At 35.2% G+C, this 14,655-nt stretch overlaps 1 protein-coding gene across 4 annotated transcripts in view; it reads right to left on the bottom strand.

Annotated features, from left to right (window-relative positions):
- SYDE2 (synapse defective Rho GTPase homolog 2) overlaps positions 1-14,655 on the bottom strand; it is a 45,965-nt gene that overhangs the window by 14,918 nt on the left and 16,392 nt on the right. For all 4 annotated transcript variants that reach the window (XM_032296392.1, XM_032296393.1, XM_032296394.1 and 1 more), the window contains exons 3-4: positions 11,558-12,660; positions 7,893-8,019 (exon numbers count right to left, since the gene is read on the bottom strand). In XM_032296392.1, coding sequence (XP_032152283.1) covers positions 7,893-8,019; positions 11,558-12,660 — 1,230 coding nt within the window. The remainder of the gene's footprint in view (positions 1-7,892; positions 8,020-11,557; positions 12,661-14,655) is intronic.

The raw sequence follows: 14,655 nt of genomic DNA, 5'->3' as shown, positions 1-14,655 counted from the left end.
CACGCGCCACCATGCCCAGCTAATTTTTTTGTAGTTTTAGTAGAGACGGGGTTTCACCATGTTGACCAGGATGGTCTCGATCTCTTGACCTCGTGATCCACCTGCCTCGGCCTCCCAAAGTGCTGGGATTACAGGCTTGAGCCACCGCGCCCGGCCTCCTCGATCGTTTTTACAGCCACATTATAGTAGTTCAACTTAAGGACATCCCATAGTCTTAACTATTCAGTCGCTTACAGATGGATACTAAAATTGTTTATTTTGTTTTTCGAAAACATGCTACAATTAATAACCTTGCACATCATCACTTTGCATGTTTGCAGGTATGTATGTAGGAAAATTCTTGAAACAGGACTGCTAAAATTGCAAAAATGCATTTGCAATTTTGAGGAAAAAGGAGGAATAAGAGTGTTTATTTCCTAGGCTTGGAACTTGAGCATCTAGGTGGATACTAGTGATACTACTTCAAATAGAGAACACAGGAAGAAAATCATGTTTTAGGGGGTAAACAAGAGTTTCATTTTCAACATATGGAGCTTAAGGTATCTATGGGACATTCAAGGCTACTGGATATAAAAATCTGAGGCTCAGGAAGGAGATGACTAGAGACACAGATTTAAGAATGATCAACTTAAAGATAAGTAGATACTTGGCAATGATTATCAGGGAGGCATATAGAGTGATTAACAGAAGGCTTAGAAAATAACCCTGAAGAACATCACCTTTCCAGGGGTTATCAGGAAAGAGGATCTTCCAATGGTGACTATGGAAGAATGGCAAAAGATCTATGTACAGTGAGAGGAGGCAGGGATGGGGCGAGAGGAGAGTGGGAAAAGTGCTGCCAAGGAAGTCAAGGAAAAGATGTTTCAAAAAAGAGTCTACGGTATCTAATAATACCCCAAAAATAATTGGGTTAGATAAGAATAGTGTTAAATATTGCAGAGAACAGTGTTTTTCAAAATTGCCTGCACCAATGTGACTTTTAAAATAATTAGATTCTGGAGACCCATACCAGCCCTACTATATCATAATCCACAGGGGCCAGAGCTCCTGTCCCTGTATTTTAAACAAATTATTCTTGTGATTAGGCAACAGGGTTTTGTAGCTAGGCACAGAAAATAATGATCTAGCGACAATTTAAAATAAGAACCTAAAAATGTCCACCAGAAAAGGAAGTCAGCAACCTTGGCAAGCAGTTTCAGGAAAATAAAGGACATTGAAGTCAGGTTGCAGTTGGTTAGGAAGTAAATGGACATTAAAGAAATAGACAAAGAAATGCACACAACTTGATCAAGAAATCTGGCTTTGAGAGAAGTTCATAATCACAGAGGAGAGGGGAAGGCAGGGGAGAAATGGAATCAAAGTGGAGATTTTTCTTTAAAGACAAGAGACATACATTTAAATGCTAATGTAAAGGAGAGAGTAAAAAGGTTTTTGAGGTTGAGGAGAGAGGAAATACAATCAGTTGAGCAAAGTCCTTAAGAAGAAAGAGACTTCTGAGAACACATGAAGGAATTACAATTTGTCCAAGATGTAACGAAGATCATTTCTTTTTTATTAAGTAAAGGAAGTGGAACAAATATATGCCAGAGAAGGCATATTGGCAGGCTGGATCACAAGAAGTAGAGCAAGTTCCCATCTGACGGCTTCTGTTTTCTCTGTGATGTTAAGAGGCAAGGCTGTCTGCTAAGAATGACATGGGTAAAATGAGGTTTGAAGGGAGTGAGAAGATATTAAATAGACACTCCAGAGAATGAGAGAGACAGCTGATAAAACATACAATTATTATCAGGCACCATTCAGAACCTTCTAACGACTTTGAAGTCCACGGATTAATACTGGTACCAAATAATATTGATTTTTTTTTTCTCATTGCAATCAGTAACCCATATACAGGCTAGAAAAGCAGAGCAGTGTTTCTAGGCAAGATGGAGCAATAGGGACTAGCTTTACCTTCCTGCTGGCAACAACTGAAAATGCCAGACAAAATATCTGACAAAACTATGTCTCCAAGACACTGGACATCAGACAAAGGAAGGGGATCCCTGAGAGATGTGAACTAAAAAGTGTGCCCACAATGACCCCAGCTTACTGCCTGGAGAGACTTTCCAGATTGCAGTAAGAAAATGAAAACCTTTCAGCTTTTTCAACAGCTGAAGGGGAGTTAGAAATTCAAGGAGGCTAAAGCAGCTAGAGCTTGCAGGACAGAGCACTTGAGAGCAGCGGGCTGCCTAGAGACGACTCTGGAAATAAGCAGAGTCCCAAGTGTTCATCTGAGTACTAATAAGCACACACAGGTAGGGCAACTTCCCAAGACTGGAGAAAGAACCAGCCAAACAGATTAGAGAGAACAATTCTGGTAGATTGCATAGTGTGGGCAATCACTCCTGTTCCAAGCAGCCAGAGTGGAAAACTTCATAATTCAAGGGATTTGGGTACAGCACTGTGTTGAATTGTGCCCCCCACCATCAAAAACAAAACAAAACATGTTGAAGTCTGAACTCCCAGTACCTCAGAATGTGACCTTATTTGGAAAGAGTCTTTACAGAGGCAATCAAGTTAAACGAAGTCATTAGGGTGGGCCCTACTACAAAATAACATGTCCTTATAAAATGGGGAACACAGAGAAAGACACACAGAAAGTAGATGATATGAAGAAACACAGGGTGAATGCCATGTTTAGATGGAGGATTGGAGTCATGCATCTACAGACAAAGAAAGGGTTGTCAGAGGTTGCCAGCAAACCACCAGAACTAGGAAGATGCAAGGAAGGATTCCCCTACAGGTATCAGAGGGAGCAGGGCCTTGTGCTTTGATTCTGAACTTCTAGCCTCCGGAACTGCAGGAAAATAAATTTCTGTTGTTTTAGCCACCAAGTTTGTGGCATTTTGTTATGGCAGTCATAGAAAGCTAATATAAGTACACAGCATATAGAAGAGTTTTGCTTCAGTAGTGAATCAAAGAAATAGACAAAGAAGGGCCTTATTTAAAAGCAGTTCACATTCTGCCTAATAAAGCTTAGAAGCAAGACTAAAAACTCTTGCAAGTAACGTACTTGCATGCCAAACCACAGCTATAAATATAGAAATACAGAAATATCCAGCACCCAAGAAAGTAAAACTCACATTTGATGTCCAGTAAAAAATTACCAGACATATAAAGGAGACAAATATAACCTATAATGAGGAGTTAAAATCAACTGAAACCAACCCAGAAAAGACATACACAATAGAATTAGTAGACAAGGACATGAAAACACTTATTATAACTGTATTTTATATGTTCAAGAAGCTAGAATAAAGACAAAACATATTTAGCAGATACACAGAAAGTACCGAAAAAACAAACCCATATCAAACTTCTAGTAGTGAAAACTAGGATGTCTGAAACTAAAAATGCAATGAATGAAAATAGAATCAGAAGACAAGACTAATATAACTTGAAGATATAGCAATAGAAATAATCTAAAATGAAACAAAGTAGGAAAAAAACTGAAAAAACAAACAGACAAACAAAAAAAACCCCAAAACATTATCAGTGAGCTGCCCCATAACTTAAGGTGGCCTAATACATGTTTAATTGAAATCTTCAAAGGCAAAGTAGTGTCAGTGGGTAGGAGGGGTGGAAACAGAAACAGTTTGAAGAAAAAAATAGAGAAAAGCCACAATTATAATTGAAGACTTCAATACTCCTTTCAGCGAGTAGAAAGAAAACAAAGATGTAGAAGACTGGAACATTATTAATTAACTTGACTTTATTGATAGTTATGGCACAGTCCAGCCCAAACCACCAGAATACACATTCTTTTCTAGAGCTGAAATGGAACATTCACCACAAAGGACCATATTCTGGGCTTTAAAACAAGCCTAAATAAATACAAAAGCATTTAGGACCTATGAACCAGAAGACTGAATATGCACATACACAAACATGAGAATCATTCTCTCACATATACAACTTATATAGATAGTAAAGATACAGTTAATTAGGTAGGTGTGAATGCTGAATCACTTACATTTCCTGAAGGTAGAGCTACAAATTAATTTTTTTAATCCACTAACCTACCCCCGACCTTACCTCACTTACTCTTTCAGGCCTTACCACCTACTTTACTCATACCCTATACATGTTACTCAGACCAAATGGCTCTCATAAACAATCTCAGTATATGTGGGTTGCTAAGTCTATGACCATTCCTCAATGTTTTGCATTCCTTGGTGCTTACACAGTTTTGACATCTGTATGCAATCCAGGTGAAGGAAAACAGAAACAGTTTGTAAGTTAATGTGTCAGAGGTCAGAGAACATATAATAATATGTATAATAAGAAAATGTATAGTATGTATAAAAAAGAAAAATATTAATGTTTTAAAGATCATTTACTTATATTCTGATCAAATTTTCCCTGAAAGGCAGATAGGATAAAAATGACTATGTGGGATTAAAATCAGAAAAAGGCATGGTCGAATGAACTTTCAGATACTGGACCTAGATACAGATTATGTAGCACTAACATCAAATTTATTTTACAGTAGCTAGACGCATGTAATCCTCCTCAGAAGACTTATTTTTAATAATTACTAAATGATAAATATTTGGCTTTTAAAAAGTCCTCTCTGTTCTTTGGTAATAAGCCCTATAAAAAAATTATGAATAGGTGGGTGTGGTGGCTCATGCCTGTAATCCCAGCACTTTAAGAGGCTGCAGTGAGAGGCTCTCCTGAGCTCAGGAGTTCAAGACCACCCTGGGCAACACGGTGAAACCCTGTCTCTACTAAAATATAAAAAATTAGCTGCGCACGATGGCGCATGCCTGTAGTCTCAGCTACTCAGGAGGCTGTGGCACGAGAATCACTTGAGCCCCAGAGGCGGAGGTTGCACCACTGCACTCCAGCTTGGGCTACAGAGTGAGACTAACCTCTCAAAAAACAAACAAATATTAAAGAATTATGAATGAGCTTCATACCTAAAATTTTGTATTTGATTTTTTAAAAACTGGTTTGTCTGGAGTATTTCATTCCATGCTCCAGACAAACCAACTACTAAAAACACATTAAATTGTGAACAAAATCTCTCACTCGCTTCCTTAATTTCTCATTTTTTAGACCTACTGAACTATTAATTCTATTTCAAAGTTTACTCAGAAATGTGAGTTCATGAGGAACAAACACGTGAGGCAATACTGTCACTGGCCAACTCCTCAAATCAACAATACCCTTTATTTTGAGTCATGATAACCTTGTGTCATGCAATTCCAATGATATTTTGGAAATAAATCTTAAATCATTTTATTGGCTTTATTAAGAAAACAAATAGCTCTAAAATTCTTCTGAGAAACAGCTTTACCCAGATGGAATAAGTACAAAGACTAGAGCCAAAAAATATCCAATTTATAAATTACAGAAACTCAATTTTACTTAAATCCAACATTCATTGGCCTATTGTTCCTATCTTCTGCATATGCTGCCAATTTCCAAAACTAGGAACCCTTTCTTCATTTCATCTTTTAAAATTATACATGTTTAACATAATTTTTATTTATAAGACAAAGCTTCACCAAGATGATATCTATTTTTATTTATAGAGTGTACTTTCCTGGAATTTTGTATTTATAAAACTTTTCTTTCATGGATTCATGAAATGAGTCTTTTCCTGATTGGTTAATTACAAATTAACAAGTAAAGAATATTCCATTTTTTTTCAGGTATCTTAATTTTTTGTAGAAATACACCTCTTCCTTTATAAAAATTAAAAGGAACCATTATTATTATTTTGAGATGGAGTCTCTGTTGCCCAGGCTAGAGTGCAGTAGTGCGATTTTGGCTCACTGCAACCTCCCTTTCCTGGGTTCAGGCAATTCTTCTGCCTCAGCCTCCCGAGTAGCTGGGACTACAGGTACGTGCCACCACACCCGGCTAATTTTTTTGTGCTTTTAGTAGAGATGGGGTTTCACCATTTGGCCAGACTGGTCTCGAACTCCTGACCTCATGATCTGCCCACCTTAGCCTCCCAAAGTGCTGGGATTACAGGCCTGAACCACCGCGCCCAGCCAGGAACCATTATTTCTGATTGCTAAAATACATAAGAAGAAAAGTGACTGTTTTATCTTAGTATTAAAATGCTTGGAATCAAAGTTTTGGTTATCCAAGAATTACATATTAAATACTCTATGAAAATACAGTCATTCAGCACTCAAAGGGTGGCAACCTCAATTATCCAGAAAGCCTCAATCCTAAAAGTAAGCTTTAAAGATTTCCAGCAACAAAATTATCTTCTTAAATATGTACAAGATGAACATTCCTCAAATTTTCACCCAAACAATTAATTGTGAGTAAAAATAAGAAAGCAAGCTGTAAGAAAAAAATAAATCCATTATAGCAAGAAAAAAAATGGCAACTGTCAGTAGAGAGGAGAAAGAACTATCAAAATACACAGAAGATCTGGAGATACACACTGAAGCATCTATAAATTAAAGGATACATCTGAGATTTTCTCAAAATAATCCAGGGCTGAGAAGAATCAAATGTGGGGATGAATGAGACAAGTCTGTTCATGTGTTGATATTATGCAAACCAGGCAATAAACAGAGAGGATTTATCACAGTATTCTACTTTTGCATATGCTTGAAAACTTGAATATTAAAAAAAGTAAAACAACAAAAACAAATATGGAATTATTATAAACCAGTTGCTCCTGAAGATTACCAATAAGTTTATGAGCCATTTCTTAATGGCCAAATTCAAAGGCCCTTTTCTTTTCTCATCTTATATAATCTCTCCATAGAATGACTGCATCACACCTTTGCTTAATCTCTGTCATCTCTTATTTCCCAAACTTTCTGACTCCTTTCCTCTCAATCTCTTTAGGTGTTTCTTCTTTCTTTGCCTGCCTCCAAAGTTTGGAGACCCCTAAAATTCTTGTCTTTTCAAACTTTATGGAAAATTTCAAGGCTTTACCTACATATATATGCCAATGACCCTCTTTCCACTCCCATCTTTCAGGGGTAATAGAAGTATATTTCCAATACCATACATTGAATTATAATCACCACTTAGGTAAATAAGAGATTCCACAAATTCTACTGCATCCTCTTCTTAGCTGCACATGAGCAGTTTCAACTTTGCTTGATCTGCCCATTTAGATCTCCTACTAGTACTTCAAATTCTATATATCCAAAACCCAATTCATAAACTTTCTCCAGTCTTCCCCACCAAAAGCCATAGCTCTCTTTGAAACTATCTTACTTCTGCTAATGGTACTCAATCAACCAGGTCTCAAAGTCACATCTGTCTGGTCTTCCTCCTTCTCCGACTCCTTTCAATTCTACTCCTTCCTATTTCTACTGCTACAAGCCCCGTTAGCTCTTACTACCTCTTTGCTTGGACTACTGCCAAGGCTTTCTAATTGGTTTTCCTTCCTCTGGTCTCTTCCAACTTCCATCCATCACATAGTGTTGCTAGATTAATATTCCTGAAAACAATCTCTAATGATATCACTCCCCTACTCAAAAAAATTTTAATGGATCCCCTCTGGCTAGTAAATAAATTTAAATTCTCTAACCAGATAGTCAATACCCTCTATATCACCTAAGCACCAGTCAAACTCAACTCCCAAGGCATTTTATTTATCCCTCTATGAAGGTACCTTTTCTTTCTGCTAGCTACTACAGCTAATTTAAAGTAGGTCTTACTTCCCTTCATCATGTCAGCTGTTGAGGGCAAGGGACCATAGCTTAATACCTTCCCATATAAAATAACACAGTAAGTAATGTTTGTGAAGGAAGAAAAGACTTCAGAATAAAAACAAATTAAATTTCAGCTACCAACATAGTTCAGTTATCATTCTGGCAGATGTAGTCTTTCCAGAATGAGTACGTAAAATAAAATCTATTTATTACCTGTTATTACATTTATATCTGGGTACTGGTTTTCACACAGACCAACAGCTTTGCTATCTCTCTCAAAAGCATCTCGAAGTTCTTTCTTGACTGCTGCCGAACCACATAATCGATACAGGCCTACTACCTAGGAATAAAATTATGGCCACATTATGGTAAACTTGATAAAGGGAAAATATAAGTACATTATAAATCACATGAACATTGCAATCAAATATGTTCTGATGGGATTTAATTTAAAATACCTCAAATATACCTTTTAAAATCTCATTATACACTATGTTGACTAGTTTAATAAAAATATCCTATTCTTTTATTTAAATTCAAACAATACACTATGAGTTAGGTAATGCTGGCTACCTATCTTAAGCAAAACACAATCCCTTCTTTTCAGTTTTATATCCCCAATCAAGATCGCCACGCCCCAACAATATATGCCCTTTCACATCTTTTGTTCTAGACTGAAGTAGTACAGCACAGACACTGAACAAGGATTTTGGAGTCATAAAGCCCCACTGCTTGCTTCATGAATTTGGGCAAGTTATTTAATCTCTTTAAAACTCAGAGTTTATTTTATCCTTAAAATAAGTATATAGCTGAAATATGGTTCTAGTATACGATTGATATAAAGCTTTCTAAGAAAAAAGATTCTCAGGAAGACACAGAAGCAAACCTAGGTTTTTTTTTAAGTTGTCAGATTAATTGATTATAAAGTGATGGAGGAAATTTTAAATAATACATTAAACATAAAATAAAACCTCTACTTCAAAGTTTATGTAAGATGCACAGACACTATCCATCCCACCAACCTACATTGAAAAGACTTGTTTTTAAACACTGTTAGTTATACAGATTCTAAAATATTAAGTCCTAAGGTATTCACTGTAAATTTACTGACAATAAATAAACATGATATCTGTAAAGAGAAAACATGCCTGATTAAGCTATCAAAGTTCTGTGAAAGAATAAACCTTCAAAAAAACTTAAGGAGAATAAGTGGTTGTCAGCCATACGTCTACATCTAAGACTATTTAGAAAGCTCGGTCACTTTGAATTGAAGGAAAAATTATGGAGAAAGAAACTACTTCAAGAGAGAAATAAAGTAAAAGTAATCCTCAAGAATTTGAACTAGGAATCACTGTAAAATGTAATAAATGATCTAGAATAAGAAGTATACAAATGAAATTTCCAGGTTTACTTATGACACTAATCTCTTCTTACTTATTAAACAACTGATAGAATACACTATCTAGAAGGTGGGTCTCAATATGAGAAAGTGTCAATAATAGCTACAGGGAAATATTATCTAAAATATTTGAGATAAGCTATAGGTATTAACTGAAAGATAGTAAAGAACCTAAAACTATTTCCAAGAGATGATAATGCAAGGTGCTGCTACATTCAAAAGAATCAAGATAATACGGGAAACCAAGAAATATACTAGGAAAAAAATTCTAATTTCCTACTCTTACCACATTCATGATGCATTCAGATTGAGAATGGCATGAGTTATGCTGGTCACATCATCTCAAGAAAGACACAGGAGAAATGTAGATGGTCCAGAAAATAAAACTAAAATATTAAACAGGGTCAAAGGAAATGCTACCACAATAGAAGAAACAAACTTGATTTTATAGCCTTGCTGGTGTGAGCACATTTAAGTGTATAAAGTACCATAAAAACAATGTATCCCCTTAAACTTGAAAAGATGATGAGCCGAGAACAATTTAAAAGAAGTACTATTTATACACAATAAATTTATGGAATATTTTATCCCCAAAAGTTGAAATCACAAATACAATTTTTTAAAAGATTAATAAAGAAAGGGAGATCTAATACAGGTACTTCAAGGAAAAGATATTTTAGGATATATCCCTACTTTCAGATGCTGAGTTATTGAATCAAACTCTTTAAGTACATGCTCAATGCCTCTATGAATGACAGACCATGAGTATGATCTCCATAGTAATTTTTCCCATTGTAAGCAGGAGACAGGTACTAGTAGCATTCAAAGCATTTGGAAGACGCAAAGACCCCTGCCACAAACTATTTTTGAATCACTATCAAAGCCTATTTTCATGGCTACAAAAAGAAAACAACAAAACAAGAATAATTACTAAAAGGGTAAACAAAATTTAAGCAGTATGCCAGTCTGTAAAATACAAGCACAATAAGCCTTTCTCTGTTGGGGGTGGGGGTAGGGCCCAAGTCACGGACAGATAGAAGCAGGGCAGACAAAACAAAAACATCTTTTAAAAGTACAGTTCTAAATAAAAATGAAAAGCATTGCTAAAAATGTTTTCTTGGCACTTAGAGTGATAACAGTCTTTATATACCTGCTGTTTCTAAATATTTCAGAAAATAGACTAAAAATACAGTGCCATTTGAGTTACTTATTTTAATATTCAACCATAAAAGTTTCTGTTTAATAATTAGCTCTTAAGTTTGCATAATCTCTGAACTCTATACTCACTGCCTGAAAAAAAGATAAAGGAAAAAAACAATCTTAAGAAAGAAAAATAATTAACCAAAAGTTAGATTGGAAAAGTAAAGGCCTCACTCACACAAAGACAATATAAACTGGACACAGAATCATGTGTCTTGAGTTAGAAGTTTCATCCAACCCCACTGAGGGCCTGGAGAGGGGGAAGTTTCAATAGTTCAGATGTGTTCTTAGCTTCAGGAAGCCACTCCATCTCTCTTTTTCTTTTTCTTTTTTTTTTTCCAACAGACTCTCACTTATAGCACCCAGTCTGAAGTATATATGGGCTCACTGCAACTTCCACCTCTTGGGTTCAAGCGATTCTCCTGCCTCAGCCTCTTGAGTAGCTGGGATTACAGGCATGAGCCACCATGCTGCACTAATTTTTGTATTTTTAGTAGAGATGGGTTTCACCATGTTGGCCAGGCTGGTCTCAAACCCCTAACCTCAGGTGATCTGCCCGCTTCAGCCTCCCAAAGTGCCGAGATTACAGGCATGAGCCACCATGCCTGACCACTCCATCTATTTTTATAGATATAAGCAAGTAAGACCCACAGAGATTAAATGACTTGCCCAACATGACACAGCTAAGTAATAATGGAGGAGAAACCAGAATCCAGGTATTCTGCATCTTAATGCAAAATTCCATTAATTTATACTGTTTCTATAGTTTCCATGTTAAGCCTAAGTTTATTAAATATTTCTGATTTTATAATATTTACTCACGTTGTCTTTTAACTTATCTTTTTAACCAATATTACAAATTCAGATAGTACTAAGGCAGAAATAACTCAGTGTAATAATTTTTAGTCTTAATGTGTGTCACAAAAATTAGTATAAACAATTACTTATACCTCAGATTAATATCCTTTGCCTATGTTATCAGATCTGACTTTTCCTTGGAATGACATTTTGAAGCAATCCCGGTATCTAATTACAAGACCCATGAAGCTTTATGTTGCAATATAAATTATGGAATCATTTAGCATATTCTCAATAATTGATAACATGAGTCAAGTTATAAATTACACCCTAAAAGTAATAGAACAAAAATAAAGAATAGGAATGGTATAAAATAACTAAATCTGATTTTTTTACATTACCTTTAATTCCTTCCCCCAAGACTTACAATCAATTAATCAATCAATAAAGGAAGTAGTAGAGAACCATACTGAGATAATACCTGACAGCCTCTCTTTTCAATTTCCATAATACATTTCTGTATCAGAAGTGGCACCATCAGTCCTAGATTTTCTTTCTCTACAACTTTTCGAATATCAACTCCAAATATTATTGGTTCTTGGTTTATATCTAGTCCATGAAGAGAATTCTCCCACTGTTCCATAAGGGTCACTTTCACATAAATAAGACCTCTAGGTTCAAGTTTGACAGCCAACTGATGAGTCTTTGTCACTCTAAATAAGGTGGGAAGAACAACAGTTCCATGACAACAAACTCGATTTTTTCTTGGAGTTGGTTCCCAACTGAATACTACTAGTTTCAGATGTTGTGCATTTTCAATTTCTATGTTGAAAGTATGATCCATGTCTAAAAATGTCGTTCGACACGTGAGCAAAGCTGTTCTAGCTTTGTTTACTGAATCTACCTGAATTGCACAAAAGACATCTTTTGAATCTATCCGAGGTGGTTTTAAATCCTCAGCACCATAGAAATGTACACTCATGAGCCCAGATATGTACTGTGAACACTTAGGTTGATCAGAAAAGCTATAATGCCTAAAAGCATCAATGTCTATTTCATTCTTGCTACAACTATTTGAAATTATTTCTTTTCCTTTTCCAAATTTGTTTTCAGATCCATGTTTGCTAGCTTTAGTTATAAGTTCAGGTGAGTCTCCATCACTGAGGTAACCGCCTTTGCAGGAATACTTAGAACTCATAGAGTTTTTCTTCTGGTAGCTGTGCTGAGAAGATACACTAGTATCAAGATGGTATCGGCTTATAACATTTCTCTTAGCAGCCGTGGTTGTGTTTCCAGAGGGCAGAATATCAGTATGATGAATTTCTCGACAGTTATATTTAGACAAAGAAGGAATATTATCTGGACTGTTTATATAATTCAGTGTTCCCTTCACGCTTAGCTTTCGGCTAAATTCTGGCAACTTTTTCATTTTCACGGAAAGTTTCCTCACAGTTCGTGGAGATTTTATTTTATCTGGCAAAGACCAATTAACTGAACTGCCTTTTTTCACAGGGCTAGGATTTGGAGAAGATGGTCCTATAATTCCCAATTCAGTACTATTTGTAGCAGCCAGGATCCCAGAACCTTAAAAAAGAAAAAGAAAAATACATTATAAACCAATATGTTTTAATTTCTACTTTTATTCTTATTTTGTAAACCATCAACTAAACAAGCTCTCACATGGGCAAAAATTCTTCCCTTATTTCATTTCAATGGGGAGATTTTATTAGAAATTCAGGTCAGCTTCATCACCACATTCAAGCAGACTACTGCATTATCCCAACTATTTAAAATTCAATTTTTCAAACTTTGTCTAACTGTTCCTTATAGAAGAAGATCTAATAACCTCACATCAAAAGCTAATGTATGTAACACAACATTTCACAATTAAAAATAAGTGTTTATTCATTTTAAAAATCAGTAAATGACCTTTAAAAAGTACTAATATTCTCCCTCCACCCCATGTGTCCTAATGACAAATAAGTAGTTTCTTTATAGAGAAAAAAACTATTTTAAGTATGCCTACAGGGCTTTTCCAGTAAAGCTAATAGAAAATGGTGTGTTTGATAAACTGGATAAAGCATCGCCTTGTACTAAAATTATAGCACAATTCTGGCTTACAAGTCTAAAACATTCTAATCAGAGTCCTACTTTAGTCTACAAACATTAATTTGTCTATTTCATCACAGCCTAGAAAAGCTATCCAGTATATTAAATTGCTTTAGATTTAATAAATTATCATATTTAAAATTTGACTCTTTTTACATAAGTAAATAATTTTTACTGAAGTCCTTAACTAATTATTAAAATGAAATACTATACATGATAGCAACTTCTACTGCAGATGAGACTGAATTTATGAAACCAAAATGCTTTAGTTTCATAAAACCAAAGAACCAAATAAAAAACCGAAGAACCAAAATATTACCAAATTCCACAATTGCTTAAAATTAAACTACAACTCTACAAATCACATTCTATCTTTAAAAATAAGGTACAAAATGAAAATCTTTAAATATAAATTTATGAACTAGGCTAGAGTTGAGTGAAACTGGCATACTACTTCAGCACCTAGAACAGTAACTGGTACATAATAGGAAGTCAGTACTTAGTGAATAAATGAATTAACTAACCAATTGTTAGTTGCCTTGTAAACTGGCAAACTTTGTAGAAAATACAATATAGAAATTAACAATAATAATTACCAGCCATAAAAACCAAGTGATGATACTGGTAATTGATCTGGATGAAGCAAAAAATATTATGAGAAGATCACTGAATAGCTCTGGAAACAATCTATTAATACTTAACATTAAGGAAACAGTCAAATCGATTAGGGCACATCGACCAGTTAAATACTGTACTACAATGCTTGAGAAACAATAATATTACACTACATGTAACAATGCAACATGAAGATACCAAATGAAAATAGGAAAACCAAAAATAAAGTCCACTATGACTGCAACTAGATAAAAGATACATATACATCATGGTGACTCACTGTTATCCCATTACTTTGGGAGGCTGAGACTGATAGGAGTCAAGACCAGCATGGACAACATGGCAAAACCCCCATGTTTACAAAAGATACAAAAAATTACCATGTGCAGTGGTGTGCTATAGTCCCATATACTAGGGAAGCCGAGGTGGGAAGACTGCTTGAGCCAGGAAGTTCGAGTATTTCCCAGGCCAAGAAGCTACAGTGAGCTGTGATCGTGCCACTGCATTCCAGCCTGGGAAACACAGCAATACCCTGTCTTTAAAAAAAAAAAAAAAAAAAAGATACATATGTATCTGGATGTTAATAAGGAAAAAAAAGTCATAATTGTGTTAGGATGAATTAGCTTTCCAATTCTCCAATCAAAAATTATTTTGAAATTCAACCATTTTCCATGCCAGTTTCTCAACAGCTTTCTGCCAATATTGCTAAGAAACAGATTACTTTAGGTAACCTTTCTACCAAAATAAAACAACAAAAAAAGATGACTTATAAACAAACAAATTGTCTAAATATTTCCTTTGTTCAATTTAGGATTTTTGACGAAAAAACATTTTAATTGTATATTATAATTATAT

The sequence above is a fragment of the Sapajus apella genome, unplaced genomic scaffold, assembly GCF_009761245.1.
Source record: "Sapajus apella isolate SASKATOON/1434 unplaced genomic scaffold, GSC_monkey_1.0 scaffold36, whole genome shotgun sequence".
NCBI classification, from domain to species: domain Eukaryota; kingdom Metazoa; phylum Chordata; class Mammalia; order Primates; family Cebidae; genus Sapajus; species Sapajus apella.
This window is presented reverse-complemented; position numbering and strand designations above follow the sequence as displayed.